Raw genomic sequence first — 23,718 nt, forward strand, 5'->3', positions numbered from 1 at the left:
GAACAATGGCACAAAATAAAAGTTTATTTTCTGGAAGTGAGTAGCGTGGCGTGTCCTTTTAACATTTCCGTAACGTAAATTAACTCCTAAATTCGATTAAATGTTTCATCTTCAGTTCGGACAGATAGAGCAGAAGTTAAATGAGCTGTAGTTCAGACTGCATTATTTGTTTTTGTCATGCCTTAATACACTCTAATACACTCTGTCTCTGCCTGCTATAATGGGCTGCACACACATGCAGATAATTGTTAGACAGAGCTGATTAAGGACCCTTACATAGTTCATGCTCTGATGGTCGTTTATGAGACGGGCTCATTAGCAGTCATGAAGGCTATTCTTTTGAAAAATCAGAAGCAGAATTGAGACGTACTGACAAACCAACAGAGTCCCTGAAAACTAAAAGGTACAAGGACACCTGCCCCTGCATTACTCTGCACGAGTCATTCCTCTTGTTCACGTTTCTTCGACCAAACTATCCGAATCTCAGAACACTTCTGGTGAAGGATGTAGAGCTTTCTGCAGCCCCGGTGACTCAAATGAAACATATGCAAATGATCCGATGTGTGGATGGAGGAGTGACACACGATCCTGAACCGCTAACCTGTTTAAAACATTATCGTTTCAGAGATGGAGGTGAAAGATAAAAGATGCAGAGACAGACCTTTGCCTTAAAAACACTCAAAATGAGTCTACAAATACCTTCATTTCACTTCAAAGCATATTCACGTTTCAATAATGTCAAAATATCAAAGCAATAGCTTTTCATATGTAACCAAGTAATGCCAGACAGTAGATTAAGCACACATAAAAGAAACTATACATTGAGTAGCAATCACTGACGCGACCACATTTTGAAGAAACAGAAGTCAGATCTGTGCGCAAGCCGCATATTGCATCACAGCAGAGGCACGCAACGACACGCTAACCCACACAAGTAACGCATTGTGCTCCAGCGTTGTCCCTTCAGTCAGCCGCTGACGGTGTTTACAGCCCCTCCAGATGTGATTCCTGCTGGCCGTCTTGAACATTTCAAGGGCTTCTCCTTCTTTCAGCCCATTGCTTCCACAATATCGATGTATTTATTGATTGTTTCATTGCCATTAAATGCAAATCCATCTTTAATTTGACCTATTTATTGAAGCTTTTTTTTCCAAGATCTTTTATTAATCCCCGATTTCACTGTCAGGTGAAACATCAGTTAATGAGCTTCTTTATTAACCGTTTGCAAAAGGTCCTCTACAGGGAGAGGAGGCAACAGAAACAGACTACATTAAAGAATAAAAGAAGAGAAAAGCTTCATAATGACAACTTTAAAATGTGTAAATGTTTTTCTTTCCTACCCACACCAGGGGCCACATGTATAAATGATGAGTACGCACAAAAACCATGCATGCTCCATTTCCCACACATAAACTGGTATTTCTAAAAACAGCGTGAAGTGCACACTTCAGGTCATCCGTGCACACGTTTCTCTAGAGGCTGCGGCGAGTGATCTGATAGCGATCCGACAGTGACATTTTTAAAAAATGGTGCCCAGGTAGCTCAGCTGGTAGAGCGCCTACCATTAAGCGCAGCGGTCCGGGTTTGATTCCAGAAACTGGTTTCAGTTCGGTGTTCTGTTTCTGAACGCTGTTCACTTCTGGAACAGTTCTACAGCTGTTGCTGCTCAACCGACGTTGTTACATCCACCATTTTGTCAGATCTGTGACCAAGAAAACACCTTTTATTTACTCCCAAATGTCCTTGTTGGAGCATCATCTGTGGGTACACAGCTGGTTTGTGACTGTTTGTGATTTTATTTCTATGATCGGTTTACTGCTAACCAAGCTAGCCGCTACACTGACTCATAAGTAAGTAGGTTTCCTACAAAAACTCTGGTCTAAATCTTGTTTGTGGAATCTCGTTTTGTGATTTTTAACCATTGAATTTGTTTTCACAGTCGCCTCTAGTAAGAACTTAAAAGGCCAACTGCTGTCTTCAAGCTTTAACTTTGCTAGCTTTGAAAGAGTTTTGGAGCAGGCAAACGTATTGATATGCAAACAGTTAAACAAACGGCACATCTACATTTATTTATGGCTGAATGTGTGATGTAAACTCTCACTAAAATGAATAAATGCACAGGAACAAAACCAACTTCCTCAAGCTCAGCATGCCTCTCATAATGCACCCATACAGTACGGGTTATCTCACAACTACAAAAGAGAAAGCTCACGTAACATGTCTGTGTTTAATTTACCTCTGAGGTGAGTATTAAAAGCATGAAATAAACACAAACGGTGGTGAGACAGAAGTGACTTCCAGGAAGAGACACTTTAGCAGAACAGTTCATGCAACAACAACAAAAAAAAAAAAGATGTATGATAACTTTCTGCAGAAAGGAGGAAGCGGTCTACTTGCAAGCAGGAAGTCACAACTGGTGGAAGAGTATCGCACACACGTCTGATCACTTTTACTGATCTGATGTGTGTGCGTGGGTGTTTGTGCATGTGAGTCTCTTAGTCTGAGTCAGTCCTTTCATCATCGCCCAACATATACATGAGGGAAATATCTGTCAGTCAGCCGAGTTTACATGTCACAAACCCACAAGTAGGGCTACATCTGCTCTGCTCGTCACTTGCTGCCGCGTCAGTACATGCCACATGACAAACTCTTTCTTCCTGATAAGCCCAAACCTTCGTCTGATACCAGCTATCTGCAAAAAAAAGACGGCAGGCAGCTGCTTGTTGCCTTTGCAGCGATTGTGGTTTTTGCATCAGTTTGATGACTAGCGAGCAGCAACGCAGCAAGTAACAGCTGTTTGACGACGTCAGACAGACAGGTTTCAGCAGTGAAAATGTTACCTGAGATGTTCTTGTGATTTCTGTCTCTGGAACCACAAACACCCCCTGTGGGCTACGAATCAAACACCAGCCGACCCTTCCCTCTGCTTTGAATCCCCTTTTTGATCCTTATGTTCTCAAAAGAGAAAAATAAAATGTGAAGGGAACATGAATTCCCACAGTCCTTAAGAAGAAGAAAAAAAACCAAACAAAGTACACTCAGGGATAGTTTTAGTGATTTGGATGCCCCAGGCAAAGATTGAGATGTAGCCCACGCGGTGTATGCGCGTGCCCATATTTAATATGATTTACCACCTCTCTTACCAAGTCACAGAGCGCCGTCACAGCTAAGCACAGGAGGAAAGCCAGCCCCCCCCCCACCTGGCATGACACAGTCATATAGAGAAAACTGTTTCAGTAAACAAAGCTAAGTTTGGATTCTCCGTGAAGGACTATAAATGCTCTTCACTCATGTCACAAGAAGATAACGGTTCTTAGGAGCAGATCCTTTATACTCCAAGTGTCAAAAGCATGTGAACTAGCTGCGATCCTGGTGCAGCATGGCACAACCTACAAGAGGCTAACACAGGTGGCCATCACCTCTAATCCCCTTCACAAGCAGCCGGCAGTTTAGTCGTGACTAATATGGAGCAATCAAAAAAAAACATCTTTTTAAGTTGTTTCCGTTGCCTACATTGATTACATTCGCATCTGATTACATTTACATCAGTGACGATGCTGCAAATACTGTGAGAAAAGCACCAAACTGGCTGCTCCGTTTAAAGACCAAAACCAACAATATGCAACGATGCGTCTCTTAATACTCTCCATCTTCCACAGCCTGTCTGCTGCGCTCCTACTTAAGATGTAAATCTTTAAAAACAGGTCAGGAAAATATGCTTCCACTTTTTAAAAAGGCGAAATAATTTCCTAAACCAGCTGGACGCTGTATGTTTTACAAAATATTACTCAAAGAGTAAAACGAGCGTTTGTTGGGAACTATTTTCAGCTGAGAAGTATAAGAAAAATATTGAATATCACCACTTATCCATCTTTAAAGGACAAAACACCCTGAGAATACCTGCTCTATTGATGAATGATATTCACTATATTGGGAAAATGGTGAGTACAAAAACATGTAATGTACCTATTTTGCTTGATCAAGATGAATCAATAAAGGGATGCACTTCTAAAAGGTAGGTACCCATGCTGTTTGACCTTTGTTTAATAACGCAGTGTGTTGCTTACAGACTGCAGATGCAGTACACTCCACACTCCTGCTGCTGTTTGAGGGCTTCAGGTATTTAATCAGCAGAAAGGGAAGGATCTTATACATTCTACAAGCAGTTGTTGATGACTTTATTGGTGAGAGTCACTCATTACTCTAACCCAGTGCAGACTCTCAGCCTTAATTGCATTAAAAAACACGTTTTGATGTGTATTTAAATGCTCCAAGACAACAGGAAGTCAACTTATACGACCCTTGGTGTGTATATAAACCAGCCAGGTTGAATCGGAGCCAACCCTCCTCCCCACGCAGGCTGATCTATCGCAGGGCGGTGCGCTGCAGGTACATGCAAAACAGATGCCAGAACCCCCAGGAGGGACAAACCCTGGAATTTAAGGGAGAGGTGAGGCTGAGAAGTGAAGAGGGCAAGAGATTAAAAGGCGCCCCTGCTGCGTTTGTAGGGGAATCTACGAAGGCTGGGCCAGCACCGCGGAGGAGGCCGGGCCTTTTGTTGGCTAATTGTGCCCACGGGCTCTCTCGGCACCCGTCCTCTCTGGACTGTGGTCGTTGAGAGAGCCCAGGCGGAGAGGGAATTCCTCCCGGCGCCCTGCCCGGGGCTGGTCTGTTCGCTCGTATACACGTTTTAAACAGCAGGCCCACATTTGGCCTTTATTTGTCTTCTTTTTATTCCAAAGGAATTTTAAAGGAACTTCAGTCGGCACGCTAATTACACACACATTGTAAATGGCAATTTACAGTATGTGTTTGCATGGTATTTCCCAAGAGGTGTGGGGGCATACTGGGGCCTAAAGTTAGGTTTGTTTCCCCCGGTCTGAACCATACTACAAACACGTACTTTGATGCAGTTCTGTATTTCATTAATTCAGGTTCATAGCGAACTGAACCAGTTACTTGTCACGTAGACCTACATGTTTATTAGACACAGGTTTGGCAACTTGTCTTCGCATGAGGTTCAATTTGAAAAGGAGGGGAAGTAAAACTAAAACTCATGGTCTTCTCTTGACCAAGACCAAAGGATTTATCAACTAAATGAAAAAATAATCAGCAGAAGAATCGAAAATAATCAGAACTACATCACAAAAAATGTTGTAAATGTGTGTGAATGTGAGCTTACAGTTTACAGTTCAATAACAATGGAGACACAAGCTGCTGCAGGTATCACACCCCCACCTTAACCTCTTGGGTGACAGCCAACTGCTCTACTCCAAGCTCCTCTCGAACATCTCAGATCATTATCCTCTCTCTAAGGGAACTCCCAGACTCTCTACGAAGGAGTACAAGTGCAACGGCTTGTATTTGAGATCTTATCCTTTCCATCACCAGGCGAGGGCGAATCCACATCGCGCTGGCTTGGGAAAGCCGCTCGAGGAGCTGGTGGTGAAGGGGCTCATTCTGTAATCTCGTCCCGGATAAGCAGCCAAAACGGCTGTGGTGGGGAACCACCCTGCCATTCTATGAGGTGTATTTGTGCCGCAGCGTAACCACGGAGCTGCTGAAAGGCAACCACATCAGTGAGGTGCCGTTTCAAGCCCAATCTGGTTTGGATGACGTAAAACGAAACATGATTTGGCTTGATTCTCATCATAACCCCACAGGGTCGCAGTCGCTCGCATCCCGGCTCCATCAGGACAAGTCCTCGCTGGTCTCCCGTCACATTCGCAGGCTCGCACTTTCACTGCGATTTGCCACTTATTTGTCAACTCCACCTGCCACCAAGAACTGTGGCGTTAATACATGCTGAATCTTAAACTACAACAGCTAAAAACTGAGACACCAGTTTCAATTTCAAAAGCCGATAAAATCTCACCTTTCCAGAGGCGATTCGCTGTAGAAGTGAACCTGCATTTTTAATCAATATTTCAAACTGGAGGAGTCAATAATATTCAACAAAATTACAGACCACAAAATGTGTTTATAAGATGCAACCAAATCCATTTAAAAGGTCTCACATTCTCTGGATGATACGCTGATCCATATTACAGAGCAGCCAACGAAAAAACTGAAAAAGAAACATTGATTAATCATCATGTTTTAAGCAGAATTTCCCAACATTTTCAGGTACTGTTTGTATTTAAATACTAAATGCATTTGAGAGAGATCAATATTATCTGAATGTTGTCAATATGTTTTGCCAATTAAGTTCTTATAAAACCCTAACCCTAACCCCTAACCCACTACACCAAACAGGCCTGTACTGTACTGTCCTCCAGCCAGGCAGCCGAGGTAAACACCACCTTATTTGATGGATGCTTTTATCCAAAGAACCTTGTACAAGCACAATGAGTCACATCGGAAGAAAAAAATATCTCTTTTTGTCCTTTAGTTTCCTTGAAACAGATTGGTAGAAATCCTTATTCAAACTCAAGGGTATAATGAACCACATGTTTGCAGCTCGCTGTCCCCGTGTTTTCAGGGAGGGATGCTTACGCTGTTAACAAGGAAATGTAGAGACATTTGAGTTTGTAGCACCACATTGTGACAAGTGACTGGCAAAAAAACCCAAAAACAATAATTAAAACTCAAAATGTCAAAATATCACAATTCAATTGTGAGTCTCCTTCTCCAGGATGCATTCTGCCAGCACTTGTTTTCATCACCGATTGTTTTATCCACAACATGTTGTGGAAAATGGCCGTCGCGTATTCACATCCACGCAAGAGATACTGGTTGAGCTTCTTTTTCTAAATGTTAGAAAAATTAAAATATGACTTTGATTGATTAAAAGGGGAAGAACTGCTGGCTCTGCTGCAGACAGCCGTGTCCCCGGGCTGGCGTCGGGCGTTGATGATGTCACAGCAGAGCGTTGACCACGAGGCTGGCGATGAGCGAGCTGTCTGGCCAGCAGGTGGACTCTGGCTGGGCTGATGCTGGACAGCCATATGCTGCTGATGAGTGTGTTTCTAACTGTTCACACACCTTCACACGTCGACGTGTATGATGCGTCTGTGCGGGTCTAAGAGGGGATGAGTTTTAACGTGTGTGGTGGAGGTTGTGCACGTATGTCTACGCAATTTTGAGAGAGAGAATGTGACAGAAAGCGAAAGAAGAGTTGCTTCAGGCTGAGGCGCAGCAAAGCCCGAGTGTTTAAAGGACGCGAGCAAACCTGACCAAACCAGTTAAAACAACACTGCACGTTTGATCTGAGGATAAAACAAGAATATTTCATACTGTGTCAGCCAGATGGCCATGCAACCAGAGAAAAACGAACAGGTTTGGCCTCAATGTGATTCATTTTTGAATAATCGTGTAATTTAGATTTTACATTTGTGCAGAAATTCAGTCCTGCAGCATTTCTGCTTCCCGGCCTGTTTTTGCCCTGAATGTTAGATGCGTCCCTTGGCGTCAGGTCTGTGGACTGAAAAGCTCTGCAGTAATCCTCTGGTCCTTTCACCTGAGAGGGAGTGATAGTTATAGTGAGCTGGCTGCTGCGAGTTCACAGATGAATCCGGCCCCCGTCTGCGGGCGCAAGACAAGGCATCGTGACTGAGGTTAGCGCAGGAACACGCTCCAATTTAAACCCCTCCTTCCCCCGGCGCTTCATCATTTGCTTACCCCCTTTTTTCTTCTCGTCTGTCCTCCCTCCATCTATTTGTATGTCTCATTTTCCATTTTCCGTATCTTTCCCTCTCTTTTTCCCTGCTTTTCTGTCTGTTCTCTCTAAATCTCTAACAGTTACACACAGGTACGGGATTACGCTCAGGTGCTGCAGCAGGGATGCTCTGCTGTGTGTGTGTGTGTGTGTGTGTGTGTGGATGAGGGTGTTGTTCCACTACACACACACACACACCAGCCAACCGCTCGCTGAAGAAATTGGCTGCCTCGATTTTCATAGAAGGGGGGGGGGAAGCCGCCATTGCTGGGGGATTCCTGCTAATTGCTTGCACATTCCGCTCTTCCTCTGGCTCGATTAAAGCCAGGCCACCATCTCCCTTTCAAGTCTGCTGTTCTCCACACAGCCCCTCTACTGTACTGTGTGCTTCTCCAGCCTGCCCGCCAATCCGACAGCACATCTCACTGCTTTTCATTTGTGGTGTCCCCCCCCCCCCCCCACCACACACACACACACAGAACTGCACAGACACAGTTTCGACTGAATCGATGTCAGGCAGCGGGAGAGAAAATGCCGGCACAAAGTCTAGTCTACTGTATATCTGTCAGGCTGTCGCTTCCCAGGTCCTTTCATGTGCGTGTCCCTACGCTGTGTGCGATGTGGAAAGAAGTGATTTGGATTCTAATGTTTCCACTACAACACTTTCCAGTAGCGTACAGACGATGTGACATTTTTAAACGAGATAAAATATCAAATTCAGTAGCTGTTTTAATCAAATGAGCCTTTCAGTCGAGTATTCATACCTTGTTAGTACGTGGGGGCCCTGATGAGAATCAAACCACTAACCTCAGCAGTGTCAGCGCCCTGCCCCGTTCAGTAGCCCTCTTTCTCTTTGCTTTGCTTAGTCGTATCCCGCACCACACTGGCAGAATTTAAATGAAGCAACCTCGGCTACCTACTGTTCAACAGCTTATTGTCCTACAGTATGTTCCACTGCTTGTTGAATCCTCCACCTGACACTGGGTGTAGATGGGGTTTGTGTAGTCTTCTGTCCGTTTCATGTCTTGAGCCTTCTCCTTGCTCTGTAGGTGAGATCTTTTTGCTCCTGTACATCAGTCAGTGTGAACTGTGCTGCCATGCTGATGTGCCTCTGCAGCAGTGGTACCTACCAAGTCACACTCCTTTATTTTTATTGTACGACACCGTATTACTCAGACAGACCTTAACTACGCTAAACGTGCTGGAATATGGACGCAATTTTCGGCGCTGCAGCATATGGATGATGTAAATGACACCGTCGCGACATGCGGCAAGGACAAAAAGGACATCAGACAGAGTGCGAAACGTCTCTTATGGACAGAGACTATTCGTGGCGTGTATGTAAACCCGGCACTCAACAGCTGTATGGAAACAGAAACCTGACAGAAATAACACTCAGTCTGAGCGGGAAGGAGAAAATGTCTGCGGGACTCACCGCACAGCGTGATGCAACTTGTTTCTGTGATGCAATTGTGTAGGTCATACATAGTAAGACGTGTGTGTCTGCGTTCTCATGCGTGTGAGATTATAATGAAGTGTGTGTGTGTGTGTGTGTGGTGAGTCTGCGGTATACCTGCCACACATATTACCACACTCACTTCAGCACATTGATGTTTCTGCTCAGGCGCATGGAAAGGGAAGCGCTACAATCAAGGTTTGGGAATTCATCAACACGGGCATCCTCATGCATCTTGGAATAATTACTATGTTGGGGAGGGGGTGTACATATCAAGAGGAGGGGAGCAGCAGAGCGCCATGTCTACCAACTCTGCTGTGTTCTGTTTGATGGGTTTAAATTTAATTCACTGCAAAGGAGAAAGTACTCGACACAGTACAAATTGTTCTGTGCTGGCGACGCTGTGCAGCCTCAGTAGACCGTACAAGAGCAATATTAAATAGGAACTGAAACAAATACCTCGCTGTGCACAGTTCTGCTTCCTGTGCTGTAACCTGTAGAGTAAACTTTAATCTGCAGTGAATGGGTGTGTGCATGCTAGAGGGTGACGGTAAACTGCAGCCTAATTACACGACGGCAAACCAGAGCAGCATGTCATGACCAAAGACGGGAGAGGACCACCAACACCGTGTGTTTTTATTTTCTAAACATGTGCATTTATGTGTTTATGTGTGTGTGTGTGTGCGTATGCTGTGTAAGAGATTATGTGCACTTCCATGCCTGTGTGCATTTATACTTGCTTCTGCTTGACTCAGCGAATGATCCTCTACTTTAAATCTAGACACAATGGCAGCCGACCATCTGCTTTATTTCTGAGTTAAGAGCATCTATTGTGTTCTGAATGAGACGAAGACGTGACCTCTCTGTGAAGTCGGCCCATAACATCGTTTCTCATCTTTCGCCCGCTGAAAACCGCTTAAATACTACTGATGAATTCAAACGTGCAATCTTCTGCTAAAAACAAAGCAGACTAGGAAAAACGACTGTGGAGAAACAAGTACGTCCATGTTTGTGAATAAAAAGGACCTCCCCGTTAATTGTCAATGACTGTGACACTTTGGTTAAAAATAACTGTACTGGTGTAGCTGGATTCAGTCTAACTTGATTTATGATTACTGGTTGTTGCACAGTAGTATTTAAACCCCATTTTATCTGACCATTGAAAGACAACAGTTTTGCTTTTATCCTCACAATAATAGATGCTCTTTTTATAGTGCTGCTACAAAGCAATGAAGACATGTGGAATTAAAAGGTTTGCAAAAGTAACACATTAAATACCATGTTGGGACTGCAGGGCTATTTCTGTACATGGTGGTAATAGGGATAGGACGCTTAAATAGCTTGAATAGCTTGAATAGCAGAATAGATTTTGGTCATTCCTAAAGCCTTCACGCTGCAACAGAGATGTCGCGGAGCGCTGTTGAACTCTGTTTGTTAACTACTGTTTAGTTTGGGCTTTACTTCATTTTCTTTCTCATGTCTAATAATAAATAAACTGGGTGAACGGATGTTTGACTGCTCTTAACTTTGTCCACTTTGTTCATTTGGATGTTGAAAGGAACACCGAACAGGACATTGTGTTTAGGAAAGTTATTCAGTCAGTTGATTCTCATAATTACGCTTATATTGCTAATAATTATGAATTTAAATTTCTATTTTAAAAAGGCAGAAATTCTACAAATTTTAACATTAAAATGAATTTAAGAAAAATGTATTATTAAGTATTAAGAAGTGCATTTTTCTTTCACTTTTACCATGAAGACCATGTTTAATGCACACTGTGGTGTCTTCTTGAAACATAAACACAACAACTGGGGACATCAAATCCAGTTTCAATCTGCCCCTTTTAAAAACAAAGTGGTAAAACTAAAGAACCTGAGTCCGTCTCCTAATAACACGGAGGAAGAAGAAATCACTTGAAAACCTTTAACCTCTAATTTAGATTCTGGTCTTGACTTGATTCAAAAATGCGATAAGCAGAGCTGCGTGATTAATTGTACAAAGACTAGGTGCTGCAGCTAACGACTATTTTCATTATCAATTAATCAGCACATCATTTTTTGATTAATTGATTAACAGTTGTGTTTATGAAATGTCCCACCGCCCGAGATGATTGCTTCAAATGTCTTGTTTTGTTGCCGATTATTCGATTATCATAATTGCTGTTTAATTTTGTGTCGATCGACTAACACATTAATCAAGTCATCACTGAAGCTCTAATAAAGACCGTGATCTTGATTCCATCTCATCATTATGTATCAATGATTCTGCCGTGTTTGCATTAGTGGGGAGATCCAATGCATCTTACCAAGTGCTCCCAATTTCTCTCTAAGCTGTAGGGTGACTGTGCGTTAATCCATGTCACAGACTGTGCACAGGAATAGGGGGGCAGGACACCGACATAAATAGATCTAACGTTTGCGAGAGACAAGCGGTGGAAGTAACGGCTTCTCGGGGTGAAGCACATTCAAGAGCGCCATGCCCGTTGTGTCAGGGAAGTGGTATCTTCATGGCACACCTGGAGAAATGTATTGTAATGCTTTTTACGTGGGTGTGTTGGGGGGCTGCTGTTAAACGTGACCGGTTACATCAGCTCCTTTTGATGTACTTACCAGAGGCCAGACTACCCTTTTCGGAGGGGGAAATTAAAATTTGCATCAAGGACATGCAGGAAGGGATGACAATAGGACAGAGCACGGGTGCACGGCGCACAACGAGCCACCAAAATTGCACCAAACCGGTTGCATTACTGAAGAAAAATACTGAGAGGAACTGCGGTCTTGGTAAAAATGTAGCTTTGCCAATGCAGAGCTGCACTTTGCACTGTTAAACTGCACAGAAATGTTTTTGAAATCGTTTGCCATCCTGATTATCTTTAAAAACACTGAAGAAGACCTAAATGTGGGTTTATGTTACGGAGCATTTCCCCCAAATGAATCATACTGCTATGGGTGGAATCCTGTTATCATTATTCATACGACTATTAGCAGCAACAATAGTTGTTGTGGTAGTTGCACCTCATTGATGTCAGAGAGAGAAAATCCTTTATCACCAAAATACTACGTGATACAATCCACAACACCAACAAGACCCCTTTCACATAAAGGGCGACATTCAGAAACTCACGATACAGTAAATATTCACCAGTGCTCACTCACGTCACACAGTATCCCTCCGCAATTTATCACCTTGACCTTAAATTGATTGAGATTGTGATCAAGTTTAATACGTCATTCCAAAAATAACCTCATGAGCCTCATACTGACTCCACTGCCCGCCCAGTGACAGGAAGTGTTTTCATCACACACCAGCACTGCAGGTCTGAGTATGTAAAAACAAACACTCTGCTTTCGACACTTCTCCCTCTTCTGCCTGTTTTATCTTCAAAAATACACCCCAGCCCCTGGTGTGTGTGTGTGTGTGTGTGTGTGCGTGCGTGTGTGTGTGTGTGTGTTTTATGGATTCAAATATCCAGATAAAAGAGTGTGTATGTATGTAAATGTGTGCGTGGGAGAACATAAAAACAAAACAAAGAAGATGGAGTAAGACAGAGATATAAAGACTAACAAGAGGAAGTGTGTGTGTGTGTGTGTGTGTGTGTGTGTGTGTGTGTGTGTTGTAATTGTAATGAGTGGCCTTCTCCATCCTGTGTTCCTTGAACTGTGCAGGATGAGTGTCTGTGTTGACACATCTACATAATTGTTTCGTGTGTGTAAACCAACAAATTATGTAGATAGAATGAATTGTGTATATAATTACATGCAGTGTGTATGGACAGTATCTGCAACACAGTCGGTGTGTGTGTGTGTGTGTGTGTGTGTGTGTGTGTGTGAGTTTTCAAAAAATGCTCATGCGTGAATTCACTCGTGTGTGTGTGTGTGTGTGTGTGTGGCTGTCTTGTCGTGTCTTGCACGGACGTGTTTTTTGTAATATTTCAGTGCTGGTGTGTGTTTGTGTTTGTGCGTGTGTGTTACTGTACATAATAATGTGTGTGTGTGTGTGTGTGTGTGTGGATGTGTGCTTCTCCTCTGCCCAGATGGCTGTGCTCAGAGGCTGGAGCTTCTGAGATCTGTTGCCAGCGGTGAATACTGATCAGAGATCACTGTCACATCTACGGGTCACTCACACACACACACACACACACACACACACACACACACACAGGCTCACGTCATCCATCTTCACTCACACACACCTCCACTTCCACATGGTCGAACTACTAATTTACACAGCCACTATGTGTCCTCCATGCTGATATTTTCTGGCTCCGCAGGTCACGGCTGCAACACTGATTGCCAGGCTGCCTGTCACGGCCGCAGATTGACACCCTGCTCGCACCACGCTGGGATTATGATATTTAATCAGAACTGTTTAAAGAAATGTGTTTTTACAGAGCCGGATCTTTCTGCTCCCACTGAACACTTCGTAGCTACAATGGGCTCTTCAGAGCACTCACTACAAAACAATTTCACGTTAATTGGCAAGCAGATTGATAATCGATGAATAGTTAAAATCGTGTTTACAAAATGCTAAACATTCCCTCGCCGCAGCTTCTCAAACGTGAGGATTTGCTGCTTTTTGTTTTGTCTACTAATGACAGTAAACTGAATATTTTGGGGTTTTAGACTGTTTTTTAGACATTTTGTCACCTCTGGCTTTAGGAAATTGCGATGGCCACATTTTACTGACCGAACCATGAATTAATTAATTGAGAAAATCATCGGGTTGGTTAATCAATAATGAAAATAATCGTTGGTTAAGGCCCTAAAACAACGACGCATTTGGAAAACAAAAATACCTCAGCTATGTAATTTTAATTAAACAAGAGTTTCTCTTCGGAAATGCTGAATAATTTTGATTCTGGTGATATGGTTTAAATAATGATCATGATATTGATAAGAACATGTTTATGATATATGTATCACCATATGGTGAAAATGCACTAAACTTGATGTTCAATGCATTAATGTGTGCTCCACTGCTGCATTCCTGTTTTTTTTTGTTTTTAACAACAATTTACTGAATAATCAACATGGATAAAATAATTTTGCATGATCGCCCATTCCTATTGTGAATATTACCTTTTCACGAACAATCCAAGGGAAAACATTATAGGAAACAGTTCATCATCAGTGAGGTTCCCACAATGCATTGTTACGAGCTGCAGTCATTTGTCGTTGTCCATTCTGAGAGCAAGCAAACAAAATCAGAAAGGTAAATGAATCTACGCCTCAGTACTAAATCAGAAACTCACTGCAGCATCATTACACTGTGTAATCACATGTGAAGCTCTGTGGGAATTTACAGCCCCATAAAGTGAATCCCGTACCTGCTGACCTCGTCCCACAGCGCCAGCTGCTCCTTCACCTGTCAGCAGGTTGCCACTGATAATGACACGATCTGGAAGGTTGCTCGCAATATGCTGCAATAAGGGTTTTCTGTAACATCTTCTGTAGTCTGTGTATACATTGTGTTCCACTGTGGTGGACATGTTCCTGTTATGTATGCTGAAAGGTGCTGCGCAGAAAGGCTCGCTCTGCTTTATTTGAAAATCCAGAGGGCCGTGAAGTGTTTGGAGAGCAAGAAATCTAATCCTCTGGCAAAGTCATTGTTGAGTCACTGGTGGTGATCAATAACTCCATCAAATTCCTGCAGATATGTTTCGGTCATTTTGCTCTCCTGGGCATTTAAACGTTAAATTACACAGAAAACAGTTGTTGACATTAGCGGAGGCGTCATTCCTCTCCTTCGATTGGTAACAAACCTTTTGAATATTTTTCCGTTCACAGAAGCAAACGGTTCTTCTGCCCTCTCCGCCTCTAATCAGCACTAAGCAAATGAATGCAAATTACTCTTCAGAGGACGAGCCACAGCAGTGTCCATCACGCCTCGACACACACTCTGAGATGTAGTTAGTGTGCACAGCGCATGACGCTCACACACACACACACACACACTCTAATACATCTCACGACTGAACTCTGACAAATACACACACACAAAATGAAACACAGATATGTTCCCACACATTATCCCATGCAGAAAGGGTTGTGTACTACAAACAAAAACACGCTCGCGCACAAACACACATACGCTCAGATAATATTCCTGCACTCGCATTATCCCACATAATGTCCTCATCACACACACACACACACACACTGAGACGCAGTATCCCATTCTGCCTTTCCAGACAAAATGAAAGTGAGGAGGCAGCCGCATCGCACCTCCAAATGGGCTCTGGTCTCTCAGAGGACTTTCAGCGGGGGGAGAACTCGCTGCTCTCCTGTGTGTCACCAAGTCTAATCTGTCTGTCTTTCTCTACCTCACGCACACACACACACACACACGTTTCAAACAGGCACAAACGCACACATACACAGACGCCGATTTATGGATGCACACATCTTTTTTCCCCTCAATTTCTCATGCACTGAAACACATGCACACACACACACGCACGCACACAGTACACACAGATCCATGTGCACACTCACACACTCTGTTTCTCGCGCCGCGTCGATCCCTCTCCGTCTAGCAAGCGCACTTGCACGAGCCCCGTCAGTGCAACACATGAGAAAGTGCATTATGAGCCCGGGCTTCCTCTGCATTCCAGCTGTCCCCGCTCGACAGGTATACAGGCTTTCTCTGGGGGGGGGGGGGGGGGGTTTACAATGCAATCGTTTCTCAAGGTTCAATGCCTGAACTGAAGAAATACAACGCAGGAACCTCTCATGTCGCATTCCAGACATCAAGAATAAGAAGAAGAAGAAGAAGAAGGAAAAAAAGGCAACAACAGCGCTTCAACAACCCCTCCTCCCCTGAAAAACAGGATTTCTGTCACAAACAGAACATCGCCTAAGTACACAGAAAGAGCAAACACAAAAAACACCAAGAATGTACAGTAGAACGCACGCACACCCAAACATCTGCCGTCCCTCAGAGTGGAAGTGGAGGTGGGCTGCACATGTTTTCACAGGGGGTTCTCAGGTTTCACTAGGTAGGGAACCCCAAGGTTCTCCCAGTGAACGCTGTGTCGTGCACAGCTGAGGAGCAGCTCTGAGAGCTTTGATCCACTTACCCGAAGGCACAAAATGAAGAACTTTGTTGGTCTCCATAGCTGAGCAAGTGGTGGCGAATGCACACTTCCTCTCTCCAACCGCCTCCCCCCCCCAAGTCAACCCATCATGGTTGTGTTATCCTGTGCTGATGAGTGTGAGATCACCTCTGCTCCCTTGCTCTGCTCTGTTTCTGACTGCCTCTCAGACACATGCAGTGACTCAGCCCCACTCTGCCTGCCTATTCACTGTCTCACCGCTGGGTCCTAGTGCCTTCTCTTCTCCGCCTCACTATCCCAGCTCACCAGTCAGCAGCCTATGGCAGGCCAGCATGCGGCGAGGCGAACCGCACGTCAAGACACACCTCCCCAACACGGCAAGTCCAACATGTCATCTCGTTATCGGCCATACCGACTCACCTGGTCGCCATTGCTTTGTCATATAGGTCGGACTGACCAAAGTGGTTTCACATTATGTGAGCTAATCTCCCTCCATGATCTCGTTCACATACGTCTCCAGTTGTACACTCATACTGGCTCATGTTATGTCTGAGTTATGGCTTTGTCTTTCTCTGCGAAATATTGTGGATCAGAATTTAATCAAGATAAATCTGAACCAATTCAGGTTCCAGCTCCTCAAATGTGAGGATTTGCTACTTTTCTCATTTTATTTCACTTTGCACTGTTGGTTGGACAAAAAACTATTTAAAGACATCTCCATGGGCTCTGGAAAATTGTGATTTTTCACTATTTTAAGACATATTTAGAATAGCTGGACGATTAGTGGTTGGAACATATGGCGGCTACGTCAACCTTTGTTGCATGTCATACTCCCCTCTCTCTCCCCATGTTTCCTGTCTGCATCTATACCGTCAACTATTGAACTGAGCCCTGATCAGAACTGACTTATATCTTTGCCTTGATGTGAGAAGAACATGATGGCAAAAATTGGTTGATATAGTACCTGACAGGCAGAAAAAGAAAGCAAAGCATTACAAAATATGTTTTACAAGAGAAATCCACAGTTAGAAATACTGCTGATTTTGGCAAACCGGCACCAGGGAGTGTAAATTATGAGCACAGAGAAGTCCACCATGCCTAGATAAAGTGACGGGGACGGGGATCTTTGTGTCGACACCTGATGCCAGGTAACCTCAGGTAACAACTAAACTAGGTTTAATTGTAGTCACTGTGAACTCAAACACACAAATCTAATAAATTAATTCATGTTTGTACTAAAGACCACAAACTGCACCTGATCACATTCTTACATTCAAATTCAAATACTCAGAAATAAAACAATAATATCAACCCTGTACCCCCCCCCCACCCCCACCCCTCCTCCCACTAGTTGTTTCCACCACACACGAATCTGCATTTGTAAATAGTAACACCAACGCTTTTTCACAGGATAGCAACGTATGACTCTTAACACCGACAGACTGCATGAATCCTCTGAAATAGAATTATTAGAAACAAATAGATATCGATTGTAAGATAAAACCACAATGTAGATGGCCATTTAGACACTATGTACTACCTAATGTATGCACCAGGTATGCATTTGTGTCCTTCCTATGACCCCTACCAGGCACCGTACAAGCAATTGTTCTGACATGAAAGGTCATAACTCTGGAGAACAATAACTAAGGCTGCTATAGTTCAGAGTTTCTGCTACTCTCACAGCCACTTCACCTTTTATTAGTAATAATACCGCCGTTAAACCTTTTTATTGTTACAACTACAATACGGGTACTACTTGCTGTTATTATTTCATACACTATGTGCACTCTCAAACCAAAAACTGCACCATAGCAACACCTTGCACCTGATTTACTAAAGGCAGCTTATTTAATCACACCATTTGAAAGCATGTTTTAATTTAGGCGCAAAACTGAATCGCAAAAACTGAGGATTAAAAACCTAAATTCCAAAAATGTAGGAGTCGGACAACAACGCCTACCAAACATGAAGTGCGATACCTGTCTTAAACAAATAATTCCTAATTGTTATATTCTTATTAATCCTTTTGATTTGCCACCGTCACTGATTTTATTTTAATTCACTGGCATATACAGTTATATCACTATGACAAGTATTTGAAATATTTATTATAATCACATGGTCTGCTCAATGAAGCAGACTTAAAAAAATGTCGCCTTTTATAGCGTCAGATTTAAGCAGCTTCTTTTTGTAATGTAATAATGAGCAGTTTGGTTGAATTTATAAATCTACCAGACACAGAGGCTACTGGATCAAAAAGTTAATTTTCCCACCCTGATGTAAATGCTCTGTGAAAGGTCAGTCATTTGCATAAGCCAGCATATATAACATCACTGTGTGTGGTAACGGCCAGTGGGTCTGCTTTGCATACGAACTGTTACGCGCTGCGAGGGCAAATGCGTCACTCAGTAAGCCAGGGCGCATTCTCCCTGGAGGACAAGTCAAGTGTTCTCACCCACCACCAACCTGCAACCCAGGTGACATGATGGGTGCACACTACTTAAACACCAAACGCCACGGCTACATTACAACCCGTGTCTGGGTAAATGTCAATAAGAGCGAAAAACATGGCCGTGGTGTGTGGTGACGCGTCGAAGCCTTGAGGTTGCATTTACTCTTGTTTCCATCTTTTACTGGAGCCAGAAGAGTCAAATGTCATTAACGTGGAGACTCACGGGTGCACCTGAGGTGGTCCGGGTATGTGTATGTGTCACATTAAGCTCAATAGAGTGAAAATCAAAAGATACTGTAAATCAAAAAATAAAATCTGCAAATGTGAACTCTCTTTAAAAAGTGCCAAGAAGGCTGTACCCAGGTTATGTAACCTCGCTTTATGTTGTAGGAAAACTATTTTCAAACATTTCTCTCAGTTCTTACTTTCAGTCTAGAACCTGTTTTGTTGCCAGAGGATCAGCTCAGTGCCTACAGGCGTCCAAGCAAGTGACCGACAGAGGTCAAAGGTCACGTCAGACCTGCCCTACCAGCTCTCCAAGAGCCATTCTCCTGGTTTGAGCTCCGCTGCTGCTTGCTCACTTTTACTGATGTTGGCCAGTTAAGTTGACGAAACATATGTTTCTCGGCTACCACACGTTTTAGTGAAATTAAACCCTAATGCAGAAAGGATAACTGCCTGTATCAGACCATTTAAAAAAACTCAGGCGAATACATAAACACATTCAAAAATTATGAAAACTATGCTACTTAAATTTGGTTACTATACCTGCAATAGCTTATTATTTGAGCCAAACAATCTTTAAACACAACACTGACATATCATCGCCTTTCAAGTTGATATGGTGAACTTGTTAGTTGTGTTTCTGGCCACCTGATAAATGCAAGACCAGTATTCGCTCTGTTTTAGCTCCGTGTTTGGTCTCCACCAACTCCTGAGGGAAATATCCGTCTCTTTAGCAGCTAAATGCTCCTCTATGTTCACCAGCGAGTCTCCGACTGTGTCTGTCTGCTGTTTGCTGCTGAGCAGGTCGTGTACAGCGAGTAAACAATGAGCTGAAACTCGCTATAAAGCTCCATGAGCCGAGGGGACAAATACTTGCTGCAAATTCAGCAAGTAATTCTTTGAAGGTTCATCACAAGAGACCGACAGAGGTCAAAGGTCACGTCGGACCTGCCCTACCAGCTCTCTAAGAGCCATTCTCCTGGTTTGAGCTCCGCTGCTGCTCACTTTTACTGATGTTGGTCAGTTAAGTTGACGAAACATGTTTCTCGGCTACCACACGTTTTAGACCCCTTTCCCATTGTTTTCACAGTCATTTCATACGTTTCTTAGTATAAAAATATTGATTATAGCCACCAACTGTAGCCAACATGATCTGGATTTTTTACAGTAACTACCCTGTGGACAAACTAATGGTGAATGTTTGTAAATTACCTTTAAATATATGTGTAGCATTTTGGTATTAGCAATTTATTATAAGTTATCGGTCAATAAAAATGCCAATGTGTGATTTGCTTGTGGATGCTGATTTACATCGGTGGGGCTTTATTAACAGCGATCTACTGTGTATATTTGTCTGAATTATTCTGTACTTCATCTCACAATAACATTGTTTTGGCTTGAACGTGGGGAGACTGTGGGAGAAGTGTTGGCACTTGCTGTCAAAATATCACGAGAAAGGGAAAAGAGAGTTATGTAAACAGAAATAATTTAACTAATGTTTTACTTAATTATAGCTGCCATGGTAGTCAGGAACCAGACTCCAGTACAACACGGCTGCTAAAAACAAAACATGTTTGAACAAGGATTGCCTTTCATTACCTCATCTACAACATTTCAACCACACCGACGTTCTACCCAAACCTTGAGCAGAACTCCTTCTTCTTCGGCTAGTGGTAGTGGAGTTATAGGGTACTAGTTACAGTATATAGTTGGCCAGTTGTCTTTGCTGTCAGTTTGCAACAGGGAGAACAGGAGGGCATGAGAGGTTTCACATAACCTGCCACAGCCATATGTTCAACTGTCCCTGACACCAATCCCTTAGTGTCTACTTACTGTAAGTCACTGTGGAAAACAGCGACAACCCTGAAGGCTTGAATCTTTGTCCCAATTTTCATTTGACTACAGTAAATGCTTTGGAAGAAGCACATCTTTAAAGACTTTAAGGCCTGGTTTGTTGATGTTTGTGGGAGTCCAATGCTTTTAGCAATTTTTAGTACTAAGAGAAAGTACAGTTAGTGCTCTTTATGCTGCTCCCCACCATGCATAACCACGGTTTCACCACGAAGGAGCTGCAACAGGCGGCATTTTACAACACTTCTACCGCTGCCAATCTTCTTTAAGTGTACAAAAAACATCAAAAATACTGTTGCCTATTTGTTAAATAACAGAGACTGTATTTACTGAGATTCTGATGAAGACCGTTAGCCCCCCCCCCACCAGTACACACCTGGAGGCTGCCCAGTACAACCACAGTCTGATCTGTTGACCAGACGAGAACTGAAACAATTAGTCGAATGTCCGAAAATTACTCACAAGACAATTTATCATAAAAATAACTAAAATAATTGTTAGTGCTAGCCCCAGATTAGCTCCACTGAAACAGTTTCAGCTAAATGTATTGATCAAGGCACCTCAACAGAGGCACTACTTTACTTCCCTGCCCAGCATTATCCTTACCTTTAGGATACTAGGTTATTAAAGAAATTGATTCATTTGAATTGCTGAGAGTTAAATGTTTATAAATATTTTTTTTCTCTTCACACACAAGAATCATCTTTGAGGACCCATTTGTCAGCGTCTACATCGTTTCATTTTAAGAAGAAAACGACTCCCTTTCGCAATGATGAAGAGTCGTGATGACCATTTCATCATTATGTGATACATCTCAATGCCATCGTCGATGGTGTCAAACGCTGGCAGGTGATCTTGGTAAATAAATCATTTATAGGGACCAGGAATGCCACGCTGCCTTGTTGTCATGGAGTTCAGCTCTGCTTCGGACTGATGTCTGCCCGAGTTATGATTAAGATGTTAATTTATTTGTAATTTCGCTGCATGAGTTTTGTGTTAATTCGTCCAGGGACACACATCCACACACATACTGCACCGTATACGCGTGTATTGTTATAGCCTAACGGGGGCTGCCGTCAGCCTCCCTCCCTCAAGAAAATCCCATCGTGCCTTAAGACTCCAGCTGAGGGCTCGAAGCCAGGTCTGCTTCTGGTTTCTGCTCTGAGCGACACATCTAGTAAAAAACGCTGCCTCGCTCTCTCTCCTGCTAATTGGCATCAAAAGGTAGTTTCAACACATACCCGGAGTGGGAGGGGTCTGTGTGTAAAAACCAGAGATAGAATTTCAGCTTCAGATGATACTGAGTGCACAGGGAGGCGTCTGGAATGACCCTGCGGCGACTCTGTGGCTCGTCATCAGTGGGTGCTATGAGGCTGGAGGTGGGAATGGCCTCCAGGAAGTTCACAGCTTGGTGTGTGTGTGTGTGTGTGTGTGTGTGTGTGTGTGTAAGTGAGTGATGAATCACCGCTTGTGAACCGCCTTAACCACTAAAAAGCAATAAGGTGCACAGAGAGAGTTTAGCAGTTAGGACCCCCGCCTCTGGAACCACATATATCCCCCTGCTGGCCTGGGATTGATCCCTGCCAGAACCGTCTACACTGTGAGTGTCTCTCTCTCTCTCTCTCTCTCTCTCTCAGCCCTCCTGCTGTTTCAAGCCTAAAAAAAGTAAAGGGTTTATATGTGATAGGGTGTAACACTCACAAGGCCCACAGGGGAGGTTGCACATAAAAGGTTCAACCTGCATTCAGGAGACTTCCTCCCATTCAGGAGTTAAGTAAAGTTATTTCTGTAGTCCTTCATCACTAAAGCAGGTCTCAGAGAAAGTTAGAGAGAACGAGCCGACTTGGACATAACTACTGGGGATGCATAATTATTAGGCAAGTCCATATTCTGGACAAAATATATTCCCAAGAGCGTTTTTCTCAACTATATCAACCTAAATAATCTAATTTATTGATTGAGACGTTCAGAATGGGACGGACAACCAGAAAACTAAATTCGGCTCCGGCTGCGGCTATCACAGAATCACAAAACAACAACAAACGATTGAGCAAACAAAATGAATCACAAGAATATAGAAAGCAGCACAGGACACATGTTGAGAAGGTACAAATAAGGTGACAGTTTTTAACCCTAACCCTTGAACAACCCTGAGGGAATCAATTGATTAAAGTCAACAACTATTAAGATGAAGCTGCAGTGTACACCTTCTCTAAACATCAGAGCCGGAGCTAAACCGACAGTCCTGGTTTCACACAGCGAGTCCCACAGTGCAAATAAAGCTACATGTCAACATAGTGTGTGTTTTGTACAGCAACATTTAATGTGAGCTGGATGGTCTGCAGGGCAAAGAGGAAAGTAATCAAGTAACTGATGAACTGTTCGGTCAATAAAACATCAGAAAACAGTAGAAAATACCCGTCACAATATCCTAGAGCATGAGGTGGCATAATGTAACGTCTTGTTTAGTCTGAGCAACGTTCCACATCAGCGGCAGCCATCTTGGTTGAACGAAAATGCCTCAGCGGCGCTCCCCCGTCAGTCACTGCATCAAACCCGCCCCATATTAGATAAATGGTTGCGATTCGCCCGATCCAGGCCAGACCGGCTGGAAATCTGCCAGAGCAAATAAAACATGAGCTTGCAGATTTGTTTGGTTCCCAGGCTAGTGGATGTACTTTCATCTGCCTGTTAAACAACTGTTACCTTAAACATCTTAAACATAATATGTTAAAACACCAACGGAGCTGCTCACCATTCTGTTCATTTGTGCGCATACATGTGTTGTTTTTTCAACGTAGTCCTCCCGCTCTGACAGTTTACGCCAAAATAATGGAAAAAGAATCCTGCAGTTGTTGAGCGCACGGTCCTTTTGTAAATGCGACCCCGTCGCTAGCTATTCCGATACACAGTACACAGCCATGATGTGTTGAGTACAGCCTGCAGAAAGTATGTGATTTAGCTGATTTGTAGTCTAGTATTGTACAGGACTGCGCTGCTGCAGCGTACGTGGTGTC

General features: G+C 43.3%; 1 protein-coding gene across 1 annotated transcript in view; it reads right to left on the minus strand.

Annotated features, from left to right (window-relative positions):
* The window catches only part of slc4a11 (solute carrier family 4 member 11), a 70,300-nt gene extending 53,991 nt beyond the window's left edge, over nucleotides 1-16,309 (minus strand). The window contains exon 1 of the mRNA XM_070920026.1: nucleotides 16,195-16,309. Within this exon, the coding sequence (XP_070776127.1) occupies nucleotides 16,195-16,231 (37 nt within the window). The 5' untranslated portion in view covers nucleotides 16,232-16,309. The remainder of the gene's footprint in view (nucleotides 1-16,194) is intronic.
* Nucleotides 16,310-23,718: the final 7,409 nt, after the last annotated feature.

This window comes from Enoplosus armatus, chromosome 15, assembly GCF_043641665.1.
Source record: "Enoplosus armatus isolate fEnoArm2 chromosome 15, fEnoArm2.hap1, whole genome shotgun sequence".
NCBI classification, from domain to species: Eukaryota; Metazoa; Chordata; class Actinopteri; order Centrarchiformes; family Enoplosidae; genus Enoplosus; species Enoplosus armatus.